The 27145-nt window shown below is 40.7% G+C and overlaps 1 protein-coding gene and 1 long non-coding RNA gene across 2 annotated transcripts in view; one reads left to right on the top strand and one right to left on the bottom strand.

Moving 5' to 3' along the window:
* Positions 1–8534, bottom strand: part of MTPN (myotrophin) — a 30951-nt gene extending 22417 nt beyond the window's left edge. The window contains exon 1 of the mRNA XM_005527916.2: positions 8398–8534. Within this exon, the coding sequence (XP_005527973.1) occupies positions 8398–8469 (72 nt within the window). The 5' untranslated portion in view covers positions 8470–8534. The remainder of the gene's footprint in view (positions 1–8397) is intronic.
* A 205-nt stretch (positions 8535–8739) lies between these two features.
* LOC106628410 (uncharacterized) overlaps positions 8740–27145 on the top strand; it is a 39747-nt gene continuing 21341 nt past the window's right edge. The window contains exons 1-2 of the long non-coding RNA XR_001331797.2: positions 8740–8826; positions 16547–16681. This is a non-coding gene — a long non-coding RNA (uncharacterized LOC106628410). The remainder of the gene's footprint in view (positions 8827–16546; positions 16682–27145) is intronic.

Raw genomic sequence — 27145 nt, 5'->3', positions numbered from 1 at the left:
GCCAAATTCAAGTTTTTTAAACCATGCTAAATATACATGACTTTAGCCAAGAAACAGTTAACAGCATTACTGAAATTATTGAGGAGTCAGCAATCCAAGAAATAAAGATTCTCAAAAACACCTCACTTGAGTGAAAGGATTCTGTGGTTTTTGCTGTCAGTTTTTTTGGGTTTTTTTAACACAGGGCATATGGAGAAATGCAGATCTCACCTCACAGGAACTCTCCCGACCTCTTCCTTATTTAAGGACTTGAAATTTTCTACTTTCAATTGCATTACCTGAATCAAGCACTGGAGTATTTTTGAACAAACAGAAAAATACGTTTAAAACATTTATTACGTATGGTATTTGCTTTCATAGTGTCATTAACAAATCAGTTTAAATGAGAGATACTGATGGTAGCTGTTCTATGGACAGCTCTCTCTGTATTGTCTCAAATGGCCTAACAGCTCATCTTTCCTGCTTGAAGCTAATCACTAATTTATAGGTCACAAGTGTGTTAAAAAGCAAGTTCATAAATGACCGGAGTCATTCAGCAATAATTATTACAACTTGATCTTAGCTCATCAGGAACTCTGAGTGCATAATTCTGTTGTATAAACTGACTCAGAACACTCTCTGAACTTTGGCTGGAAGTGTGACAGGCAGTCTCTAGAACACCAATCTAGTGATGCTTTGGTCTTCTCAGCTTATTAGCCACTGCAAGCAATTACTCTCTTTGATTTCCAAAGCATAGCTGAAGGCTGACAAAAGGATTTCGCCATTTCCCTTCCACCCCATAACCATTGAGGAAGGCAGCAATGTCTGCAAGCAAAGGGAAACTTCAGACCATTCTCTAACTCCTGGTGCAGCAGGAAAGACACAAAAATTATTTCTTTGAAGAAATGCAGTGCCCTTGGCAGCCAACGTATCTGAACTGAGCTACAGAATCACACTGCGCAATAAATACTAAGACTGTAAAAATGGGCAAAGTGCTAAAAGCACCAAATCCCAAGTCCCCCAAACTACTTCAAAGCCATATTCATGTGCATTATGAGTTTTCAGGACCGTATTTTTCTTTCCCTTCCTCTTCTCCCTCATCAGGATTTCATTTGCTTTTGGGAAAACAGATTATTTGCTACCCTAGTCTTTATTAAAAAGATAAAAAAAACCCAAAACAACAAACGAAAAACCACAACAAAAAACCCCACACAACACACTCAAGTACATTCCAATCAAATAGAGAATTAGGACAAGAACTATAGCTTGTTCAATAGGACTTACTAGTACTGACTGCATTCCAAGTCAAAATAGCAGCACTACAGATAGCAGCTCCTTAACCATTTAATTTAAAGTATCCTTCCCATCTGTGGCCTGTAATTGTAGAATTTGCCATCACTGGTCACAATCAACATAGGATCTAACACCAGTATACTATAAAAAGAAGTTAATCTGCTACCCAGAATTCAATAAAGGTTTTAAACTCACTTTAATATTAACTGTGCAGATTTGTACCTACCCCTCCTCATAATGAGCTAAAGCAGAAAAATATCTAATTGTTCAAAACTGCTGAAACTGCAATTTGTAAGAAAAACAACTGTTGTATAACCAACTGGTCAGTTATTGGCACTTATTAATTCCAGCTCATGCTTCTGTCTATGGAAATGACAACTGCTTCTTTCTACAGAATTGTATTAGGAAATTCAATATTCATTTTGCTATGATGGGAACAAAAAATTAGGAATAATGTAGCACAAACCTTCAGCTTCAGAAGTGGGAAAATTAGGTAGAAAGAAGCAACTTTGCTTAAACTTTTGTGTGGACACATATTCAGAAGTTCAAACAAGCATAAACATAAAGCCATAAAAAACATGCTAAACTCAACTGCTGCTTCACATAAAACTGTATCCCCATGACTTCAGCAATACAATCATATACATCTCCTGGTTTTCTGCATATTTCCTAAATTTTGTCTTCTGACCTTTGATCAGACATAAAAAGTCTTGGACATGAGAACCCTGAGTCCACAATGCTCTTAATGAAATTAGGTAGAATATTTGACCTTCAGTTCCTGATATTTTACCAGCTATGGCTATGGTCCTTCAGAAAAAGCACAGAAGTTGGTTGTTCTACTGAGAAGTACTCAAAGGAATCCTTATTTATGCATTTTGACACTGCTGCAAGACCCACTCATTCAGTATTTTATACTTATGTGGCCTGCATGAGTCACCAATGCCATGATACCCAAGTCAACATTCGCTGCATGATCTTCACATCTAACACAACTTTCCACATATTATTCCAAATGGATACAGTTCCATACCACTGCATAACTGTACTCCTGGAGTTTTAGAAAGCTTAGCTCATCTCTTGTCTTCTTGTTGAAGTCAAATTAACTGAGCTAGGCTTGAAAAACAAGGATTTATTAAAGATAAAACTGATACAAGAGGGAAAACTGCAGTTAGAATAAGTGATGGGAGAAAGAAGAACAGTAGTAGAAGTAAATATTTTCCTCACACCACTGAATTCTCTGCTTGTTATTCATAATCTATTCCCAACTTTGACTGTCATACTTAGGAACAAATATGCTATATACCACAAACTTGGACAAAACAGGATACATTTAAGAGATAAAATTTGCTTTCAATTTAGGGAATGGAATACATTAGTATATCAGCAAAAAAGAAAAAAGGAAAAATTAAAATAAATGTTTTATTACAATCTGGTCTCAGTAACTCTACTTTTTGCAGCAAACACCCATTAGGCACAGGATAAGTCAGCACAGTAAGAACAGCTCAGACAGACTCAAGCAAGGAAGTACTTAACTTGGGTTTTTTAAACATAGAAAGGTCAATTATGAATCACTTAGGCAATATGCTAAAGCCACCAAGATTTTCAGAGCAGAGAAGCAAACTCAATGAACAAAATCACCATAGCCTGACATCAACATCTCAAAGAAAATATTACATTTAGCAGTTCCAGATTCATGATCATTCAAATGATCACAGCTGGAATGAGCTCTATTTACATTTCAAATTGAAATGGCTGAAGAATCGGTTCTATCTGTATCTTCACAAAGAACAAAGGAGAGATTTGAGAATCCTGGGATGTTCATTCAGTCAGTGAGTCACACATTCCCCTGCAATACCAGGTTTGCAGGCAAGTTCGTTACTCCACGCTGCTCCTGTAAACTACTTAAGAACTGCTGAACAAACCAATTAGTATCTCTGAATAATTCTTTGCCACATGTCCTCAGACTGTCTTGGATCAGACTGGGGAAATTAATTAGACATCCTGAAGAGGTGGTTTTCAACAACCTCATTGCTTTTATTGTACACACTACTAAGAAGTGGCAGTTGTGCTGTGTTTTTCTGAAAGTTTCTCTAGTACATTCCTGGGATTCTGGTTAAGAGTAACTCCACCATGAATATGGAACCTGCTAACAGTAGGTTATAGCAGCAAACAATTCTCTTGTTCCATAAAAGAAGGATTTAGGTCATCATGTTCAAATCTGCAAAATGTAAATTGAACATCAACTTCAATTAGAATCATACAGTAAAACAAAAATTATTTTTATCAATCACACCTCAGCAGACTCAACAGTAATCAAGTGGAAAACAACAGAACTCCTAGCATCTGCAGATAAAGACAAACCCATATAGTAAAAGCGCTGGCATAACACCAGGGAGTTACAATACAGAGATATCCAAGAGGCCCCACAGGGAATAAGCTCAGTCCAGCAGCTCCCAGGTCAGGGCTAGCTCTGATATGCTCCTGAACAAACTAATGAGTTATAGCTGCCCTGCACTGTAGTCCAGACAGGCTCCCAGGCTGTCACTCAAGAGCAGGAAAGCTGTTACCTGACCAGAGGCAATTCAGGTATCAATGCAGCCACAATAGTAATGTGCACTTCAGCATGATGAGACAAGGGGAATTTCAATGTATCCATGGTATGTTTTACCTATAAATCAAGTAATCCACTCATATATAGCAACTCATATATAGCAACCATTTAAGTACTAATTTTCATTTAGTTTGTAACTGAAGGTGTAAAAGTCATTGGAATGGACACTGAAAAGAGCAGAGGTTACCCCCAAGAATTAAAAGTTAATTATTCCATGTTAATCTTTCTTATTGCAGATATATACGCCTCTTCTCTTTTTCACAACACTTAACTATACCCCTGACTGCTGCTTCTATTTCAAAAAGGTACTTCTAAACATTTTTTTTAATTTCAGCCTCTGTAGTAAGTTTAGCAGCAGTCAAGTCTTATGCATTTCTCAAGATGTGTATTCAAACTTCACTACATCCTAAAGAACTGCAAGACTGCAGCACCACAGTTTTGCCAAGAACACACAGGTGGTCGCTGTTGTCTAGATGAGTTATTGGAGGTCCTCCAGGAATTTGGTTTTGTTTGCTTCATTATTTAAAAAACAAATAGGACTCCACACCAGAAATGCCTACTAGACAACTTTTTAGAAACCTCCATTTCACCGCCTACCATCACCTCAACCTCCTAGTCCTCTGAGCAGTAAAAATCTGCTGCTTCCAGTTTGGTTGCCTGTCCTATCTTCTTATGGTATTAGGTTAGTTGATTTACCAAACTTAACTGTAAGCAGTGGTAGGTTCAGGAAACGATGTAAGGGATTAAAGCAGCTCATGAAAGTGGGGAATTCTTAGTTAAGCTGTGGGAGATGAAACTACTTCAGAAGTAATAGTTATTGAAGCCTCTCCTGCAAATCTAAGTTTATCTTGCAAAATAACTTTATGCCTAGTGAATAAAAAAATTGTACTTGGCCTCAGAAATCTACTGTTGACTGGAAATGCTATGTGCACATGCTGATAGAGAAGTCCTCTCTAAGCAACTGCACAGTTTACCTAATTCCACTGGGGAGGAAGGCTAAAGGAAAAATAGCAAACACCATAATGTTAAGAAAATCTGTAGGCTTAATATAACTTGCTTTTCTTCTAACTAGTACTTTTTAACCCACTCCCTACCTTGAGGGAGATAAATTTCTTTCAGCTGCGTGGGTCCTCCTCACCCATTAAACTGCACATTTGATTCAGCTGTTCCCATGGAAGTTTCTGCTTTCTTGAGGAATTTGAAAAATTTGAGTGGATGTACGTGGGAAGAGTGCAGAATTCCATCAATCCCTTGGATTCCTGTAGGCATCTCTGAAGCCAACATATGCTGGCTAGGTTAAAAAGGAAAACATCAAAGAAAGCAAACAGTAAAAAGTACTTTTTAATCTAGTTATCATAAAAATAGCTGACATTGTACTTAACTGCTGGCATAACAGTAGATACAGTATTTCCTGAGAAATTTACATTTACTATAAAGAAAAAGTTGACAGTGTTGCAAGTTGAGAAATGTAGGTGCTAATATGATGTTTCTTAAAAAAACAAAAAGAAGTCTTAAAGACTATTCAAACTAGAAAAATAATCTTTCATATTTTCATGAAATAGAAGCCACCAGTATCTTCCAAATGCAGACTGGCAACACTGAGATCTCTTTTGCTAAGCAACAAAGCAGTATCACTTAGCACTGCCTGTTTCATTGCCACCCCTCAGAACTACTCTTTCTATGAAGAGTTTTTTCCTGAAGAAAGTACCTTCAGGAGAATGCAAGATCCCTATGCAGAAAAACACATAACGCAAATGGAGACCCTCGCTTATGTTTCTGTATCCTTTCTTTGTCCAGGAACTGTTGAAGGGGCTGAAACATTCTCTTTCTTCTTGGTACTTAATAGCCAAACCTCAGATAAAAAAAATAAAAAAGAGATACTTATGATTCCAAAGACACAACCTCTACAGCTTATTACACACAAGTGAAGAAAAGTCCTGTCTGATTAAGAGAGTTCAACTCCTACAGTCCTACTGATAACATCCATTTATTATTATTTTTAAATTACCCAGGGTCACCTAGTTAGCATTTCAAGCACTGCCATTCAGCTATGAAACAAAATCAGAGGTCAAATCTTTCATGTGGTAATTAGGGGCAAAACTGCAAGATTATAGTTAAAGGCTGTATTGTTTCCAAACAAATAATGAGGAAATAAGACTAGAACAAGAAACAAAACAAATGAGAAGTTGGGAAACAAAAGTTTCAGGAAGACGGACACGGAAGAATTTTATGAAGATGCAGACTGTAAGATATATGACTGCCTCCCCCATTACAGGGAGAGGAAATTTCTGCCACTGCAAAGTTTATGTAAGTAAAATTCCTGAGCATTAAATCATACTTAGGGCAGGAAAGCAGCAGGGAGCAGAAGCCATATAACTGATAAGGAAGAAAGCCAGAAAGAACATACTGCACAGAACAGATACTTTCCTGAGAACTCTAACTACCAAAACATGATTTGCCTTCACATATTTCATTAATCTCAGAACTGAGAATGTGAAGTTCCAGCTGAGGCTTCTCCTACACGCAGATGATTTATGGGAGTTCTTTTACCCTTCCTCAACATATATTTCCTGTTGTACAGTAAAACATAAACTCACTCTTGTACTCTTTTCTTCCCTGAAGGCACCCCCTCTGCTTCGTTTACCTTCCCAAACACACCTACCTGCACCTCTGTAAAACTTACAAAAAAAAGACAAAAAATATTTACAAACCACTAGGAAGGATAAGGATCAGTCAAAACTTGCTTATATAAGCTTTTTTTCTACAGGAACCGAGCCTAAGAGTTTACTAGCCCACAGTCTGTCAAGGAAACAAAAAGGACTGAAAGCATTTGACTTCTTGTAGGTTGTTTAACAACTGAAGTCACAATGCATACTTGCAAGTGGGAGGAAAGTGTGAATAAGATTAGGTCACAAATCAACAGAAAACACCCAGAGTTTATTAAATTTCTACATCAGAAGCAGTTCTACAATGTAAGAGTACTTAAGGATTGCAGGCTCCTTTTACACTAACCATCTAACCCCAGTGAGGATCTCTCTTTTAAGGATTTCTGCCTCATTAGTGCAGTTAGATGATAGCCTTCAGCTCTTTACTACAGCAGCATCCAGGCTGGCTCAAGCCTCTTTCAGTAGCAGATGGAACCAAGTACCAGACACAGCACTGAAGTAGATGGAGAGTGATCACATAAATCCATTTGCTACACCAGTTGCAGTGCCACTCGGGAAGAATGGGAATACAATAAAAACCTTTCTAATTAGTACTGTGGTGAACTTGTAGATATAAACTGAACCAAGACCATTACTGCCAAAGCTTTAAAGCTTTTGCCTCAGCTAAACATACACAAGGAACCATTAATTACTAGTGTGCGGTGAATTTTCTAGACATGGAAATCCTTCAAAAGCTGTAGAGAAAATCCAAATATGCTGCTGACACACTCTGCAAGTCCCTAAATCTGAGAAGATATTAGACATACCAATGTATTACTCAACTTTATTACATACACACGGGTACACGACCTTAAGCAAACAGCCGAAGTGGGATAATTACATTATTCCCAGTTATTTCCTCTAGAACTTTATAGGCAGAGCATGTGAGTGCACAGCCACTTTGATGCAAAGTCCAGAAGCTTAGCTGGAACAGTCAAGAGAAGACTATTCAGGCTAAGCTGTTGGACTTCGGACCAAAGCAGCTGGAAGTACTTGCACACTTTTCTTTTTGCCAGGAGCGCTAAAAGTTTGAAAGTTGACAACTGGAGTGGAACGAACTTAAATCATTATGGCAAGTTGTGTCAGCATGTGTCAAGCTCTCAAAGACAATCATTAACTTGTTCGGAGATCTAAATAATTACAGGTAAACTAGATGTACACCTCTGCTCTGATGTAACAGTTCCCAGACCATATTCCTCAATAGTAAGGATTCACTGAAGCAGAATGTTGCCCTTACGTACTTTTCCCACCAAACCTCAGTGACGACAGAAGGCAAATGAGGATAGAATGAAGCTTTCAAATCCTTCCATGTACCTGAGAACTGTTCAGCCATCACACAGGTGTCTGCCGTGCCCGCAGCACTCGCCCTAACCAGGTATCACCACACTTCCCAGGTTAATGAAGTAAGCCTCAGCACACCCGGTAGCTTAGCATCATCCTATTAAGGATGAGCCCTGATGCACATAGTGGAAGGATAACCAGACCGAAGCCACAAATCCACACAAGATCAGCGAGGCAGGACCGGGATCTTGGCTGTCAGTCCATTAAGTTTCACGTAGTGACACAGAATAACTCCAGCGGCAGGCTCGAGGGGCGGCCGGGGGCAGGAGAGAAGGAGGAAGCCGAGGGAGCGAGAGGCCCCCAGGAGGGGGCGGGGGCCCTGAGCTCCGCATGGAGCCCAGAGAGCGGCGGTGCTCGCCCAGGCCGCGGCTCCGCCGCCCCGGCCCCATCCCGGGGGCTGCGCGCACATCCCTCCCTCCTCCGCCCGCGGCGCCGCCTCGCCCGCCCCGCGCCGCCGCCTCCTCCTACCTTGGCCACGTAGTCCTTCACCTCATCCAAGTCTCCGTTTTTCAGGGCCCACATGAACTCCTTGTCGGACATCGCGGCCGCCGGGCGGGGGAACGCGGGCGGGCGAGGCGCCGTGGGGCCGGCGGCAGCTGCCGGGGGCGCGGGCGGCGGCGCGGGCGGCGGGAGCCCCTCCCCGGCTGCCGGGCGGGGCGGGGCGGGGCCGGGCTCGGGGCAGCGCGGGAAGGCGCGCGGGGCGGGGCCGGGCCGGGCACGAGGCAGCGCGGGCGGTCCCGCCGGGGCGAGGAGCGGCTTCACTCGCGCGCGGCCGCGCTTCCGCTTCCGGTTCCCGTGTCCGGCCCCAGTGCCCGCCCCCCGCGACGCCCACGCGGGACGGAGGCACACGGGGCGCGAGGCGCATGCGCGCGCCGCCGGAGTCCCCGCGTTCCCCAGGTACCGCGGGGGGGTAAGGGAGGACTGCGCATGCGCCCTGAGCTCCGCCGCCCCGCCCGGGCCCCGCGGTTGCCATGGAGACGCGGCCTATGGCGGACTCGCCACCAGCCAGCCGTGCCGAGCTCAGCCGGACACGGCCGGGACGCGGGGTCCGACCTAGGAGTCTGTTCCCGTTGAGGGAACCACGTGTCTGAATAGCTGTTCTGCAAACCCCGAGGCTCAGAGCTGCGGATAATTATCATAATGCTTCCAAAGCAGCAGCGGGGAGACATGAAAGAAAGGACGTGGTGGTTAATTAATATGTTGGCACTCAGCGGTTGCATCTGTTTCCCAAAGCCACATGTTTTGCGTATGGAACATGCAGCCTGCTGTGTGTCTCAGGCTTGTCTGCCAGCAGGCAGCCGCTCTTCCTAATCCCCCATGGCAAACAGCATCCCAAACACCCTTGGAGCTGGAGCTGCTCTGCAGTGACTGTAGCCAGTCTGAATCACAGAATAATTTGGTTGGAAAACCAAATCTGAGATCATCTGAGCTCATCCAGTCTGACCTGTGACCCAGCGCCACCATGCCTGCCACATCACAGCACTGAGTGCCTCATCCAGTCTTGAACACCTCCAGGTGACTGGGGGCAGTATGAAAATGAACAGATTAGGAAGAATTTCCTTCCTGTGAGGGTCGTGAGGCACTGGAACAGGTTGCCCAAGGAAGTTAACAGATGCCCCACCCCTAGAAGTGTCAAGACCAAACTGGACGGGGCTTGAAGCAATGTGGTGGTCTAATGTAAATTGTCCCTCGTCATGGCACAGGGATTGGAGCTACCTACATCTTTAAGGTCCTTCCCAAACCATTCTATGATTCTGTGAACCTATCATCCTATGATAATGAGTTAAAGTGTAGGAAGACTGCTAGATCAACAAACTGTGCCTTTTCTAGTCCAGTTATTCCCTTCGAGATAAAATACAACTTTCTGCTTACTGGCTAAATTCTGTTTGGAAGTCCTATATTATTGCTAAAGTGTCCCAGTCTGTTTCAATAAATAAATTGGAATTCATTGCTCCAGTGAGTTATACACTGTTGGTATTCTATAAGATATGAATCATACAGTACACAAACAGTCCAGAATAAAAGATAATCTAATTAATTCAGCTATCTAATAAAAAAAGCAAACCAACAAAACCCAAAGAACAAACACAACATAAAAATCCAAGAGACTTGAATACATACTGGTTCCACTGCAGGTTTTATTTAAAAACACAAATTTGATCTCCTACTTGCTATATTCCCTTTGTGTAATCCTGAACAATTCATACACAACAGCTGTTAGTTCAGACAACAGCCAAACAATAATATAAAGTACCATCATATAGGACTCACTCTATTGAGGAGAAAATAATAAAGGTGATATATAGCAGTCTAGAAAAAGTTATGGAACTAACACAAGAGATCTGGGAGTGACAGGTGAAAATTGGACAATTGATTTTCTTTCTGTTTATGAGTTTGTTGTATTTATACTGAAGGAGGATAGATTGGAAAGGAAAAGGAAAGAAGAGTTATTTTGTTCTTTCCCAAGGTCAAGCGAGGTGTGCAGACAGGGAAACCCAAAAATTATTGACTGTATTCATTGTTGGACTTGAAGCAGGAGGGGAAGCAAAGTCAGACGCACACTGCCAGTTCTTTGGTACTTGCTCATGAATCCCAATAAGGCTGGACCTCGCAAAGTCACCTGTGGGTCAGCCTTTGGTGCTAAGGTTGTCATTCTGTGGAAATGCCTTTTCCTTGGACACTATGTAGTAAACACAATTAGCAATTTCTAAACAAAGGTCTGGCTCTGAAAATTGAGCCAAAGAATGATTCAGTGTTGACAAATACTCTCAGCCAAATCAGAAGGTGAATAATGGTTTGGAAGTTTGACCTGCTAACTACGTAAGCAGGCTGGACTTGTTTACACAGAGTACAAATCTCCTTTTGGCTGTAGGTTTCCTTTCTTTCATTATTATAGTTTTCATTGATTATTTCACATCTAAATACCTTCTTTTATTTACAAGAGTGTGCATGTATGTCACTGTTACATTATTTTATTCTTCATGACTAAAGCAAACTTCACATAAGACAAGTTACCTTTTATTTCTATAACTTTTCTCTCTGTTCAGGAGCAGGTCATACGAAATGGAATTTCAAGGAATTAACTTTTGATAATCTCTGTTATTTCTTTAAATCAAAGTTATAAAATTCTAAAAACAATGAATAATTTAGATTGGAAAGGACCTCTGGAGGATATACCTGATCTAATCCCTGATCAAAGCAGGGCTAATTTGGATGAGGCTGCTCAGGGCAGCCAGTCAAGTTCCGAACATCTCAAAGTATGATGAAACCACAACTTTTTCTGGCAGTTAATTCTGATGTTTGACTGCTTTCACAAAACAAACAAAAAGTCCTTCTTTCTAATCAAAATTTCACTGCTGTAACTTTTTATTTGTTACTTTATACCTCTTCAAGAATGTTTGGCTCTCTCTTCTCTTTGTATTCTCATGAGATAGGTGAAGATAGCAGTAAGATCTCACTACCTTAGCCTTGTCATCTCAGGGCTGAACAAGCCAATTCATTTGAGCTTTTTGTCATATGTCAATTGTTTAAGTCAGCTTATCATCTTGGTTATCTTCCAATGGACTCAATCCAGTATGTCCCTGTCTTTTTTACCCTGGGAAGTTCAAGCCCGGAACTTCACTCCATCTGTGGCTTCACAAGGGATGAGTAAAAAGGGTGTCCTGATTTTCCTTTGGACGCTGGAATTGCCTTCAAGAAAACCTTTGCAGTGAAGGGTTAAGCATCAGGGTATTTAATTGTGCCACACTGGAAGTGAGAAGAACTTTGCCCAAAGCTTTGCTGATGGGGACAGAGGCTGAATAGGTTGCAGTTTGGTTTTTTTTTTTCCCACAGCAGCTCAGGCTTTGCAGTGCTGACAAAGGAGAAATCTTCTCCTAGTAAGCAAGAGCTGAATGCATTAGGGGCTGATACTAACGAAGAGGAAATGTAACAACATAATTTCCCTCACAGTACTCATTGTTAATGCAATAAACAACTGACTACTAAAAGTGATACCAATGGGATTTTTTAGCTAAATGAAAATAAATTATTAGTATTAGTATTAGTATTAGTATTAGTATTAGTATTAGTATTAGTATTAGTATTACATTTTCTCAGCTGCCTAGAGTAATACCGTGACTTTCTAGAATTTTACAAGCACTTAGAAAACTGAAAATTCCCAGCTCTTTATGGAAGAATTGGATATCAAAATTCTGGCTTTTGTGGAAATGATAGCCATTTAGAAATGGCTAAATAAATAGAATATATATTTAGAAATAGCCATTTAGAAAAAAAAAATTACACTTACACTTGTAGTGTTAGGCTAATTCAGAAAAGGTGTTTGTGTGAAAGTTGCATTTGGAAAACGAGCATAAATATGTCTAATTTATATGTTGGGTGAAAGAAGGACTGGAAATGTTGGCTAAAACCAGAAGTAGGACAAACAAGCAAGAAAATATCAAAAAGTTTTAAGGAAGCTGCCTCAGGATCTCTTGCTTGCTAGATCTGCAATTTTCCACTCATGGACTACGTACTTCATCATGTGTTAGGGTTTTCTTACCCTTTATGGGAATTTCCTGAAACCCCTTTTTTCATGGTGGCAAGATTATGCAAGTGGGAGAAACATTGACTGCTGGCTTCCAAATCCTGCTATTTTTGAAAGAGTTTAATATTTTAGGTGTATTAAGCACTGTCTGAAACTCTACTGTGTGTTTAGTGTGCATGTATACTGTAAGGTATCATTGTTCTAGAAAATACAGAGGTTTCTATTACAAGATATGGAAAAAATCTGCTTTAATCAAACCAACAGTTTTCAAGTTCAGAATGTCCAAATTAATCATACAGATTATAGACAGTGGATTTAATTTTTGAGCATTTGAAAACAGTGATGAAAAATTTATGCTCATAGTCTACTCAGTATCATAATCAAATGGGGACCACTGAGGGTTGCACCCTGACATGTACATTTTCAGAGCAGTATGGTCCTGGCTTTGTGTAGGTGGGTCGCAGCTATACTGGTTGTCCTATACGCATCAGAAGACAAATAAAGCCAAACCAAACCAATCCTAAAATTCACCAACCAACTAAAATATTTTAAAAATTCCCCCAAACCACACAAACGCCTTCATTCAGTTGAGTATGTATGTGCTAATTTATGTAGTCTATTACTTTGAGAAATATTTTGAATATATATATATGTATAAGCCAAGTATCTCCTTATAACTATAAGGGCAAAGACAGCAAATTCCTTATTTTCTTGGGTTTTGCCTTACTCACCTGTGGTATTTAACAAACAAGCAAAAACAGTCACACAGTGGCACAGGGAGACTTCGTTGTCCCAATGATCATTTTCTATGCCTTCATTTTCCTATCCATAATCCAATACTTTTCTACAATTGTGGCGAGCCTTGAGAATCTCAGATGAAGAATGTTATATCAGTAAAAAATATTGCAAATATTGATGTGTTTTTTCCTGGAAATCATATGCTGATATGCAGAATATACAAGTGTAAGGAATCAGTTATGGTTGTTATTACTTCCCTTTGGAGAAGAACTGGAAAAGAAAAATTAGTTAGGATACTTCATTGACAAGTAGATTTATTCACAAATTGGAACATATCCTGTTTTTTGAGACTCTTTGTTTCAAAAAAAAAAAATAAAAAATGTTCAGAAACAGATTCAAGAAAGACCATAGCCACACTACAAATTCTTTTTTGTAGTACAGCACTGAAAAAGTTGTTTTCTACATTAATGAAAATGCTCTTATTTCACAGGAACTAACCATATTCTTATGTCATTCATACTTCAGTCATTTCTCCAGTTGCTGCTTTCTGTAAAAATCAGACAGGTTATATAAACTAACCAACCTTCCTTCCTTCCTTCCTTCCTTCCTTCCTTCCTTCCTTCCTTCCTTCCTTCCTTCCTTCCTTCCTTCCTTCCTTCCTTCCTTCCTTCCTTCCTTCCTTCCGCCACTTCCTTCCTTCCTTCCTTCCTTCCTTCCTTCCTTCCTTCCTTCCTTCCTTCCTTCCTTCCTTCCGCCACTTCCTTCCTTCCGCCACTTCCTTCCTTCCTTCCGCCACTTCCTTCCTTCCTTCCTTCCTTCCGCCACTTCCTTCCTTCCTTCCGCCACTTCCTTCCTTCCTTCCTTCCTTCCGCCACTTCCTTCCTTCCTTCCTTCCTTCCTTCCGCCACTTCCTTCCGCCACTTCCTTCCGCCACTTCCTTCCTTCCTTCCTTCCTTCCTTCCTTCCTTCCTTCCTTCCTTCCTTCCTTCCTTCCTTCCTTCCTTCCTTCCTTCCTTCCTTCCTTCCTTCCTTCCTTCCTTCCTTCCTTCCTTCCTTCCTTCCTTCCTTCCTTCCTTCCTTCCTTCCTTCCTTCCTTCCTTCCTTCCTTCCTTCCTTCCTTCCTTCCTTCCTTCCGCCACTTCCTTCCTTCCGCCACTTCCTTCCTTCCTTCCTTCCTTCCGCCACTTCCTTCCTTCCGCCACTTCCTTCCTTCCGCCACTTCCTTCCTTCCGCCACTTCCTTCCTTCCGCCACTTCCTTCCGCCACTTCCTTCCGCCACTTCCTTCCTTCCTTCCGCCACTTCCCTCCTTCCTTCCTTCCGCCACTTCCTTACTTCCTTCCGCCACTTCCTTCCGCCACTTCCTTCCGCCACTTCCTTCCGCCACTTCCTTCCGACACTTCCGACACTTCCGACACTTCCTTCCTTCCACCTGCCTGCCTCCCTCCCTCTCTCCCCTCCCTTCCCTCCCTCCCCTCCCCTCCCTTCCCTCCCTTCCTTCCCTCCCTTCCTTCCCTCCCTTCCTTCCCTCCCTTGCCTTCTCTCTTTCCATATTTTTCTCTTTCTCTTGTCCATTTCCCATTTAGTACATGGGCTATCCCTTTATATTAGCAGAGGCAGAACTGTGGTGATGCTCTTATCATAATCTATTTATGTAAGAGTTTGTGCTTTCTTTTGCAGAAGGGAATATCTTCCTTGAATGGGTGTATATTTCATCTTGCTACATTGGTTGTATGGATTATGAAACATTTTGCTCTCAGTTTGGAGTGGATCTTCAGTACAGTGCGGTCTGGAGCAATGTTGTTTTGCAATACTGCCCCTTCTATTCTCCCAAGGAATGTTTTTGCTGCATTCTCCACGGTCCTAGCAGGCAGTGGAAGGACTAAATGCAATTCTAAATTGAATGGCTTAAAATTTTATCTTTCATCTTAATAGCGCAGTTACTGAAGGCCCCAGCAAACCTGTAACATTCATTATTCCAGCACAGTATGTGGGAATACTGCAGAAGTGTCTCAAGAGAAGAGCTGAGTAATGCTCAGTGTGTTCTGTCAGGTTGCTCCTGTTGTGTGTACAGCACACTCCAGAAGCACAGCTGCTGATGTTTGTAGGCATGGGCACAGTGACAGGGTACAGCCATCACCGCTGTTAACAGACTGCAGCTCTCCATCACCGTGTGCCCTTTACACAAAAACATCTGCACTGCTCTTTCTCGTCCTAGGCGATGCCTGGCTGGAGCAGTGGAGCCAGCTCAGGTGCCTCTGCACTGTGCTATCTCATGCCCCCCAAAGTGCCTGCAGTACCCTTAGGAATGGAAAGGCTGGCTATGGTAGCCCCTCCTGACTCTCACGGTTTATTTGTACTTTCAGTTAACCAACCATGTGCTAATAGGTACTTCTGATTATTTCCTTAGCAGATTAATGAGGTTAAAAAGTCTCAACTTGAAAAAGGAGAGGGAGTATCCTATGCCCAGAATATTTCTGCAGCTACAGAAAATAAAGCTTTGTGCTCATCCCCCATGAATTGGCAGAGCCAGTTTTTATCCATGCTTTGCTCCATCCAGTCAATATGCTCGGGAGCTCTGTCACTATCCTTGTGAAGGCATCTACTCTGTCTCTGCCAGAGGGGATTGAGTATAGGAGCAATGTGTTAATACAGCCTCTCTGGAAAAACCAACACATGCTGTGCATGCCTCATCCCATATCTGTTCCCTCTTTCTGGCATGGTTTTCCTTATCTTGCAGAATCACTAATGGCACCTGATTGGGTATTTACACTGTTTTCTCACAGATCCCATCTGAAAGGCAATTGCAGATTACATTATGTACATGGTAACAATACAGCCTATGCACAGAGATGAGGCATTTATTTCTCTATCCACTGGGTGTTACTCTCCAATTTCCAGCAGCTATGCAATGTGAAATTCAGGACTTGCAGTGGAGGTGAAACACAAAGAAGAGAAAAACAATGACTTTTCCTATGTCTGTGTATTTCCTTGTCCCTCTGCTCCATGGAAACTGATGAACAATTGTCCCTCCTTCATTTGGTTGGGGTTTTTTGTTTGTTTGTTTGGGCTTTTCTCTGAGGGGTGCTTTTTTATTTTAATCTAAGGAAACTGAAGTATACATGCATTTTGGCTATGAATATGGTTTAGGAGTATTAAAACAGTGATGCCACATACATATAATGTATGGGGACACAGGAACCAGAGCAGTCTTCAGTAGCACTTTTCAGTTTGCCTCTGTAGACCCTGTTCATAGTGCTAAGAGGCAAATGAAGTCACTATGAGCCAGAAAACTTGAAAGAAGTTTACACTGTTACAGGCAGCAATTAGACATTAATTTTTGTCTGTCTATTCAGATATAAATTCGAACAGAAGGGTTCCCAGCTTTTCCAGCTTTGTGTAATGTCGGTTCTGACACTGAAGCAGCCAAGAAGAAGATGTAAGACTTACTTTTGATATCTGTTAAAGATGACATGAGCTGACAGAAATCAGTAAGTATTAAAAGATCAGCAGATTCTGTTTTAATGAGTAACACATGTTTGCATGTTTTCCCTTTTTTATTTCCCATAGTATTGTGGCAAGTAGGTATAAATTTTTGTGTTTCTGTTTTTGTTTAATACCATTTAATACCATTTTGTTTAATACCATTTTGTTTTATACCATTTAATACCATTAATACCATTATTAATACCATTAATACCTTACACACTTCAGACAGCTATCTCACAGTCTAGTAGATGGCAAGTACCTATACAGATTTTACCTAACTTAAAATAAGTGATATTTTTGCTGGATGTGCTATTTTTGACAGAGCTATCAGAGACAGGTATCACTAAATATAGATTTACAGATCTATACTGAATCAGGAATGTAGGAGATACAGTTAGGTGTGAAGCTTAGTAAATGTTACTGAGTTTTCAATCATTTCTTCTGTTCCCTGAGGGTATGGTAGCTGATAAAATAAATATGGCTATTTGCAAGTGAGTAAACAAACCAAAGCTATTGTAGCCTTCTTTTTGATAACTCAGCCTATTTTAATGTCAGTGTTGGTGGAATTATTTTAAGTGCTTCCTGGGAAATAAGCTTCCAGGAAATATAGAAGTGCTGTTAGAGCACTCAGCTGCAAATCAGGCAGGATGATGAGTGCACCAAGTAGTGAAGTGGCACACAGGAAAAAGAAACGTAGTTGTTTGAGGAAATCCTCTGAATCATACTCTGAAGTAGAAAAATTCCACCTAGCCTTTGACCTTACAGCCCTGTAGAGGATACAGGGGAATATGAGTGTCTATATCAGAGGGGAGGGATATTTTGCCAGAAGTGGCACTTCTCCTGTGGCCAGGAAAACCTATGAGGCTAAAGGAGATTGTGGCAGCTGCAGATCAGCTCTCCCACTGAGTGGTGCCACAGGTTTTGTGGCAGGGAGTGGTCACCTTTGAGGCCATGAGCTTGACTCTTCCATTTCCACTGAAGGAATAGATCCCTGAGGAGATCACCAGAGCAGTGACAACTGAGTGGGAGATTCAGGGAAGCAGCTGCTGAGCAATTGGGCTCATTTCAGTATGATATTGTACATGTATTCTAAGACTGGGACTGCATTTCTCATTCAGAAGAGAGAAAAAAAGAGTGTTTTTCTACATATTGTAGAATGTAGAATTGTATTATTTCTACATATTTTCTACATATTGTCCTCCCCAGATACACCTTTGTATAACGAAAGCAATATGGAAAACCTGTTTCAGGTGACAGCTGAAGATACAGTGAAGTTTGGGTAGATTTGAGCACTTCCTGAGTGTTTGTTCAGCAACTGTGTTTACTGTGAACAACTTCAATTTATATAGAATGTCCATATTTAGCTGCACACCTGTATTCTATCTAATAAAACTATTTCCTCTCTGATAATTTCATACCAGTGCATGTGATGTGTCTTGAAAATATCAGTTTTCAAGAGCAGAGTTTTGCTTCCTGACATGAAAAGTAGCCAATTATTTTTTTAAATTTTTTTTTTTTTTTTTTTTTTTTTTTTTCTGTGAGTGTCACTCTGGTCCCTCATTGCTCTTGCTAAAGGCACTCTGAGCAATCTCCCTTCTCATTGTGGCCATGATTATATCCTGCCTGACCTCTAGTGGTTTCTTCCCGAAGTGAATCTCCTGTGTGCAGAGAGTGCAGCACGCAGAGAGGCCAAGCAGGATTTCAGGAGCGTGCCAAAGGCATCCCGGCAGGTATCAGCCAGCATGCTGGCACATCACAGGGGCACGGAACTGATGCTGAGGCCACATCTCCAGCGCTGTGCCCAGTTTTGGGCCCTTCACTACAAGAAATACATGGAGGTGCTGGAGTGTCTCCAGAGAAGAGCAGGGGCTGGAGCATGAGTCCTGTGAGAAGCCACTGAGGGAGCTGGGGGTGTTCAGCCTGCAGAAAAGGAGGTCATGGGGAGACCTTATCACTCTCTATAACCACCTGAAAGGAGGTTGTGTCCAGGTGGGGGTTGGTCTCTTCTCCCAAGGAAACAAGCAATAGGAGAAGAGGAAATAGGCTCAAGTGGTGCCAGGAGGGTTTAGGTTGGATATTAGTAAAAATTTTCTTACTGAAAGGGTTGACAAGCATTGGAATGGGCTGTCCAGGGGAGTGGTAGAATCACCATCCCTGGAGGTATGTAAAAGACATGTAAATGTGGCACTTAAGAACATGAATAATTAGTAGGACTTTGCAGTATTAATTGCTGAACTATATGTTTTTAGAGCTGTTTTCCAACCAAAATGATTTTATGATTCTATGATTCTTTCTCAGTTAGGGTTGTTGCATGAAGGGTTGCATGACTAGTTGCATGTGATTAAAGACTTGAAGCCCTCTGCATGAATTTAGGCCTACTTTTTACACATCTGTGAGCTGAAGTAATACCTGTCCATCTTTTTATAAAGTGCTTCAAGATCTATGGATAAGTTTTTCATGGGTTTAGGTTGACTTGATCTAGCAGAGATAGAAAGGTTGGACACCAAATAGAAGCTATCCTGACCTAATGTTATAGAGGAATGACCTTCTGGATCTATGTAAGGATGTGTGTACTCTCAGTGTGTTATGTCCATATTTATCACACACCAGTGTGATATCCAGTGATATCCTGCGCCTGGATACTCAAAGGTTATCTCTATTGCTTGTAAAATCACATGAAGCCATCACTGTAGTTATAGGTCTGATCTCTTTGCAGGTAAGCCTGTCTGCATGCATGTGCATACAGATTGTGCAGAGACGTGTTAGAACATATTTCTGCAGGTTGAATCTGCATGCAGATTTCTGCTTGCTTTAATCCTGTTTCAGTGGGTGCACAATCAGTCTGACTTCGTCAAACCTGGTTTTCCTGTGAGGATTAGTCATGTTCCTTTTCTGTGAAGTTAAACCTTTCATAACCGTCTGCTTACTTAACACAGTTACTTAATTGCTATAACAAACTATGGATGAAGCATAAATAATTCATGTTCACCAGAACAGACATGTTCATAGCCAAGTCACCTGAGGAAGGAATGGGCAGGTATTCACACTGCTGTTCCAGTCACTCGTATCTCAGCAGCTCAGCTCTGCAAATTCCCAGATGCTGCTGCACTTTTCCATCCAGAATCTTGCTGGCCACATTTGCCATGCTAATAGAAAAACAGTTTTGCTTTTCAGTATGTACCTAATTCTAAAAAAATGATCCCTATATATATGTGTTTCTCCCAGAAGAATGAATGTGGCGTTAGAATGGTCAGTGTCAGTGCCTACACCAATTTCTCTTGGTAATGATTTTAACATAAGCAGTTCAGCTTAGAAATGTTGACATTACTGATTTCTTTTAGCCTGGTATTAATGTTTCCTGTCTGTATTGCAGATATTAAAATTGGTAGGAGAAACCTTCCTGCATTTGGAAGAGGTTTCTGGTTGATAGATCCACCAGACTGTGTAATGGTGTAAAATCCCAGCGCATCATAGTCTGAACATCTGAGAGGGAAATAAGTTTCCTATGCAAGTAGGGAGAGAAAATAGGAGAAAATATGAGAATGTACTCTGAGTAACAGCAAACACATTTTTTTTCCTTTCCTCTGGAGCCTGTCCCTGTTATACCTAACTAGTTCTTTAATATATTAAATTTTGAATTTAATTTTCTGTTATTGAACCTCGCATGGTTGATGAACCAGCCATGGTATTTGAAGCATTACCTTAGTAAACTGCAGGTTTGGAGCTGAGCTGAATGTTCTCTGTAATTTTTCACATTATCATCAATGAATAACTGTTCCATTTGCCTACAGTTAGGGGAGTTTTACTCCATAACCATCTGACATCAAAAGGGTAACTAATGTTCAAAGTCATCATCACAAGAATAGAATCTGAATGAAAACTCTATTTAATAAAAAAATTAGTGGATGAATCATGACATTATAGGCATAAAACTTCTGTAATCTATTGGCAATTCTGATATTAGCTACTTTTATAGCCTTGGGCTAGTAATATTAAACATATTCTGTCAAGACTTTCTGAATCAGGCAGTTGTGTAATTGAAGTAGCTGTGCAGAGCTTTGACCATCATAAGTTGGCTTTACCTGCTCAAAATCATTATTAATGAGAGTAGATTAAAAATGCAAGGTCAAGCACCTCTAAATTAGGGTGTACCAGACGTATTATTGTCCTCTTTATGATTATTAACCAGTGCCTAAAATTTAGCAAAATTAAGAAGAATTGGAATAATGAGCAGTCAGCCTTAATTAGAATCACCATTCACAGCTGCTCTAATTAAAAAAATTATATACAGGAAAAGGGTAAACCCAGCTTTAGCTTTGCTGGCTAGCAGTGATCCCAACTGTTGGGTTTGGTGGTATTGAGGTTTACTTTCTAAGAAGCTGAGAACTGGATTTAATCTGCACTGATGTTTTGAAATGATTGCTTATTTTACTAATGAACATCATATGAAACATAGTATTCCCTATCCATGATTCATCATGTATCTAAAATGATACAATGCCCTTTATTTGGGAGTCATATATATTTTACTGCTGTCCTTAAAAGAGCAATTCCAATTGAAGGAAGCAGAAAGAATTAATTTATAGATGTCAGCACAGCACCTGTAATGGGATGCAGATGGAAGCTTTGTTCTGTTATCCTGTCAGTAAACTGCCTGTGCCTTCGTCAAATAGACGATTCTGCATTGCCTCCCTGTCAGAGTGGATGGAGGTGACAGCTCAAGCTCCCATCCTCAATGCAATGTTAGAGTGTTAATTTTGGAGGACTCGTCACTGTGAGAAATGCTTGGAGATATTTTTGGGGAGTGGCATAGTGCTTTTGTGCCCTTTTAAATGAGATGATATCAAACTGTGTTCATCTGGAAGCTGTTCTGCATGGGGGTGGAGAGGTGAGAGAGGAGAGGGATGGTGCAGGATCTTGTCTGAACCTCAACAGGAAAAACAAATGTCTTCATAAGAGAACTTCTATAATAAGACAGAATAATAATAAAAGTATAGATGGCCAGTAAATCTAATGTCCCTTCAGATTCTGGTCACTCTATGTTTGTGGAGCATCTGATGGAACCTGGATAGATTTTCCCACAGCACTGCACAGAGCAGAACAGGAGAGAGAGAAGCTCTCCCTTTTGGTCATTCAAGCTCTTATATAATTTCCTTACAAGAAAAAAGCCCCTCTGTTCCTACAGGATGCTCTCATGAGGACTTCTTGCTGCACTTTTAGTTAAAGGCAAGGCCAGGAAGGCAGGTGATAGCACTGCTGACACCACATGGGACCTGCCTGCTTGTTCCAGTGAAAGGAGGGCACGGAGGTGCTCAGAGGGCTGGAGTGCCTCTGCTGTGAAGACAGACTGAGAGAGCTGGGATTGTTCAGCCTGGAGAAGAGAAGGCTTCAGGGAGACCTTAGAGCACCTTCCAGTGCCTAAAGGGAGCCTACGAGAGAGCTGGAGAGGCCCTTTTTACAAGGGCATGTACTGGCTTTAAACTGAAAGAGGGCAGGTTTAGATTAGATATTAGAAGAGAGGAAAAGATGTATTTAAACTTTCATTGCCGTAGCTTCTCTTCAAACCTGCAAACCTCAGCAAAGACCACAGACAAATTAACATTGTTTTATGCAGTGTTTTGCCAGCACAGGGACTGAGTAACTAACCCCAAAGGACTGGCATTTCTTTCCCTGTTTTTCTCACGGCATTACATTACAGAAAGCAAATTGTGATTTTCCTCACCTATACATGCACATTTTCTCCTGTTTCTTGGCTTTGCTTTATTCGTCTATATGTCTAAAACATGTTTTCCTGACTAGGTCTTTCAGATGCAGGAGAATCTGTAGAAATGATGTTTTTTGTAAAACACTTTAGATCTGGCAACCTATAGAATTTTCATGCTGTTTTCTACAGTTTTAATATTTGTTGTTTCCAGATCAGAAGCTAGGATTACATTGCAAACAAACTCTAACAAGACTTTAAGCATATCCTTTGGAATGGATGGAACGTTTAAAATTTTCTCAGTAATATGTCCAAGGATTGAATTCTCCTGAAAAATTAAGTGAAAAAGTGCCACTTACCTTTTCAAAAATTCTATTAAAATAGTGATAGCTTTCAATCAAACTGTGTACAAATTTTACAGTCGAACATCCCATAGCTATTAGGGGATGCAACATACCTCCTTCAGCTTCTGAGATTTCAAGGTAACATTTAATTCTTACTATAGGAATGGAAGGGATCAAATAGCCAGAAATGACAAGGTACATTATAAAGTCTGCAATGATGGCTACATTTTAGACTTCAGCTCTCTAGAAAATCCATATTTGCTGTCAGGTTCAAAAAGAAAACTGTTGTGCAGGAGGGAGCCAGGTTGGCTAGAACCAGCTGGGGAAGGTGAAAATGACTTGTGCTGTCACTGTCACTTCTGGTGGATTGCAGGGGACAGACAAGCAGGCTGTGTGTGAAGGTCATCGGCACCAGTGTTTATTTTGTCCCAAGATCAGCAGTGGTGGCTGCTTCCACACATCTGTCAAGTCTTGGCCACTCAGCGTGAGCTTTGTCCATCCAATTTCTCCTTCACTGAGGAGAGAAGATAAAGGACTCTGCACTATTCAATGTGCATCAAGCAAAAGCCATTTATTGTGGTTTTAAACATTGTTTGTATTTACTTCTTATCTTGGTCTACACAGTCATGCATTGTTTAGTTGGTTGTTCTGCTTTGTCCACGTATCTTTTGATTGGTTGCTCTGCTTTGTCCATGAGGCAAGCACACACTTCTTTTGTTAATTTAATTGGTAGATGCTATAAGTGTCATTTTACTTGGTTTGACACCCCTTTGTCTGTCAGTAACTTTTCTGCTTCTTCTTTCTTCTTGCAACATCAGCTTTTTTATCTACAAAGATGACCTCATTCTTTAGTTCCAGAAGATTAGGCTTATTCATTTAGTACATGCCCATTTTCCTGTAAATATGGTCCTACACCTCACTCCTCCCCACAGCAAGGGATTTTGTCTCTCTTTGACAGGGCTTGTCTCTGGCATTTTCTCCTGCTAAACCTGCCAAGGGCAGCTGTGAAGATCACCTGTGTGCTCATGGGCTGAGATCACAAAATGGAGAAGAAACAGGGACACCTTGTTGCTGCCAAAGAGCTGGTTACCAGTCAGACCTGGAGTAAAAGATGGTCCTGCCAAGTGGCACAATCTGCATCCAAAGCCCAGGGCCTTGGCTTTTCCCAGCCACATGATCTGAAGCTCCAGGAATGCCTCATCTGATGGGAAGATGCTTTGCTGTTTTGTACCTCAGAAAAATAAACCTAAAATGTCCGTGTGTGCTCAGCAGAATGGCTGAAGGCATTTACTGAATCTGATTTCCAGCATGAATTTTCTTAACTAAAGCATTTGTTTGTGTTTTCCAACTGAAATCTCATTTTAGATGTCCTTGGAATCTGAAAGGATTCACATCCTACTTCTGGACTTTGATTGGAACCGTCTCTAGTCACTATAGATCTTTAATCCATGATTTTTCCCCCAAGGGTTATAGCTATGTGATATGATAGCTGTTAAAGTTCAGTGTAGGAAAAAAAGCTCAGTTTTTAAATAGGAGCTTTGAAGAGGCTATAAAATATATAATGCTATTTTGTGAATCAATTTTTCATTTAATACAACTTTTTATGTACTGACAGGCTTCCTTTGATCTATATTTATTATCTTTCACTTGCCCTGAAATGAGAAATGTAACTACTTTGATAAATGGATTTGTAAAGTTATCTAGTTTCATGGTAGCTTCTCTAACTTACCATTACATATTTTGCTGAAGTGCTATTTGGTAACTTTCTGAAGGGATATCTGCGTGCTTTGGAGTAGTTATAACTATTTTTTTCATTGTATGGATATACATGAGAAGACATGTGAGAGGCAGGCACTGTGTCACTTTCCTCTGGGCAGACAACCATTAAAATAGTCCAGCACTCTTTTCATTGGCATGTGGAGGTCACTCATTCAACCTCTTCTTCAGACCTTTAGAAACCACCCTAAGTCACTTTTTTCTTAAACTTGAATTGATCCATGACATTTGGTTTCGTCTGGGGCTGAATTTCTCAAACAGAAGACAAACTTACATGCTTGCTGCTTTGCTTATTGAATGATATATCTCAGGGCTCATGAAAACGTCTGTATGACCTGAACCAAAGGCTCATGTACCTATGGGAGCCTTTTCTGCAGCTTGGGATCAAAGAACCTGAGAAAATTCCATATGCAGGCCCTTCATACTTCTTGATGCATCCAGAGACTTGCACCTGACAGTTTAAGAGAGCACTCCCTAAGTGCTGTTATTCCTTCAGCCTCCCTGTCAGGAGGTAGAGGGGTGGGAAAAGTAAATAAGGCACTTAACTGGGGAAACAGTCCAAAAAAGTAATGCTTTCAGGCACTTTTGTTTCAGCCAAAGACACTGTTGTTTTGCTCCCTGGTAGGAAAGGACTGTTTTTCACTATGGCAAATGACATTCTCTGCTGTTGGCCCACCATTTATCTTATGCAGATAGTTAACATTTTTATATATATATTGCCACTTTTGTCAGGACAATTTATTCTTCACTATGGTTTCCTGGATCTCTTTTTCTTCCTCCTCACCAGCATCCATCATATGATCACTGTCTGAAACACCTCTCTCTATTAATCACAGTTAGGTGTGCAGATTTACAGTGCATCAGCTGGACTTTTATGGTAGCTGCTTTATGTTTGAGTCATCCATCTCAAGACTACTGACTGAAGCAGGACAAAACAAAAATATAAGTACTATTATAAGCACTCTGCAACTGAAATAATCCCTTTTCAAAGATGCTGAAGGAGATTGGCAAGGATATGGCAATGAAATATAGGTTTATTATTGATCATAATAGAGAGAGCTGGGAGGGGAAAAATACTGCCTTGTATGGATGTATTCATATATAACAGGCAGGAGGGGAAGCCAGGTTTCTTACACTGCAAGCAGGAAGCTATGTGTTTCTGGATGGCTCAAATGGGAAAGAAGATTCAAATCGTCGATGTAAGTTTTTTGAGTAAATATATTATAGTAATATTTTTATTTTTTTTTTTTTGGTAACTGATTCTCTACAACTACTTTGCAGTAGCAAAAGGTTATTTTCTATAGTCTTTTGTTTTGATTGTCTGTGATACTTTTTTGAAAGCTCCTTACTCGACCATTTCTTTATGCAATGCCCAGTGGTTTTTCTGTGAGGAGGAAGGACTGCACTCTGGTGGGCTCTTAAACTGCTGCAGCTTAAAGGGCAGCAATAACATGGCCTTTGTCAGACCTCAGCTGTGATCAGCTTAACTGACAGAAATATTTGCCTTTGGAATGTAAAGTTAAGATCAGCTACAAAACATGTTAGTGTGCCAATTCAGCAGGGAAGAGAAGTGTACCCTTCACCATACATTCTTTCTCCTGGTTTTAAAGATCTTTCTTTAGCCGTGCTTAACTGCAGGCAAGGAAGTTGAAATCTTCTGCTGCATCAGGGTCTGTATGGGAAAGGTAGAGTTATAATATGAATATGTTGGAAGCTAATTTAAAATCTGGAGGAAAAGGCAAGAAAATCCTTTTGTTAATGTTATGTTGCTGTCACACAAAGCCTGTTTTGCTGAGGAGTGAGTGTAATGCAGCTCCCAAAGAGCAAATCCAATGACAAGGAGTCATAGGTTTTCATTGTATTTACTTGGACATGTAGCAATTTGAAACCCAAGTGAATAATTCACAGCAAAAAAATTATCTGATGAGTTTTTCTTAGATCATGAAATATCTATGAGCAAATTGCAGCTTCCTAGTATTCATTTTTAGATAAGTGCATTTTTAAAGTTCTATCTTTCAAGCTTGTGATTAACAGCAGTGCTTTAAATACAGACTGTCTTGTAATTGGTCATTCAAAGTTGACAATTTGTGCTTTATGATTCTTCAAGATGCTCTTTTGCCTCCATTTTCTCATTCTAAATGTGATGGGGACACTTACTGGGCCTTGAACTTTGGGATTCTCCCCAAAAATTCTCCTCCATCACCTGCCTTTTTATGCTAAATAGACTAAATATGAATGTTGTGTGTATGTGAAGAAAACATGAAAAAAACTGAAGGGAAACCATGGGAAATCTAGCAGAGAGATGGTTGGCACAATTGTTGAGAGAAGGCTGATTTGAGCTTCTGGGTATCCCATCCATCTACCTGGTAGGTTATATTTCATTTTCCTGCTTTGAAGATATCTTTTCTGTCTGTTAGTCCCACTCTTTTCCCCCTGCTTTCCACACACACGCACACACACACCCTCTCCTCCATGTCAATAAAGTCTGGCTAAAATCCTCCTGTAACACAAAAACAAGAACAGGCACAAATATTACTGAGGTGAATTTCATTACAACTATCAATGAACACTGGTGGATATTTTTCTTCCACTCTTTTGTTTAGTACTTGTGGTAACATAAAAGAGCTGTGTGCATGTCATGGCTG

The sequence above is a fragment of the Pseudopodoces humilis genome, chromosome 5 (assembly GCF_049639895.1).
Source record: "Pseudopodoces humilis isolate 2021_Gansu_Grassland_sample_001 chromosome 5, ASM4963989v1, whole genome shotgun sequence".
Taxonomy (NCBI): domain Eukaryota; kingdom Metazoa; phylum Chordata; class Aves; order Passeriformes; family Paridae; genus Pseudopodoces; species Pseudopodoces humilis.
Note: the sequence above shows the minus strand (reverse complement) of the source record. Positions and strands in the feature narration are given on the sequence as shown.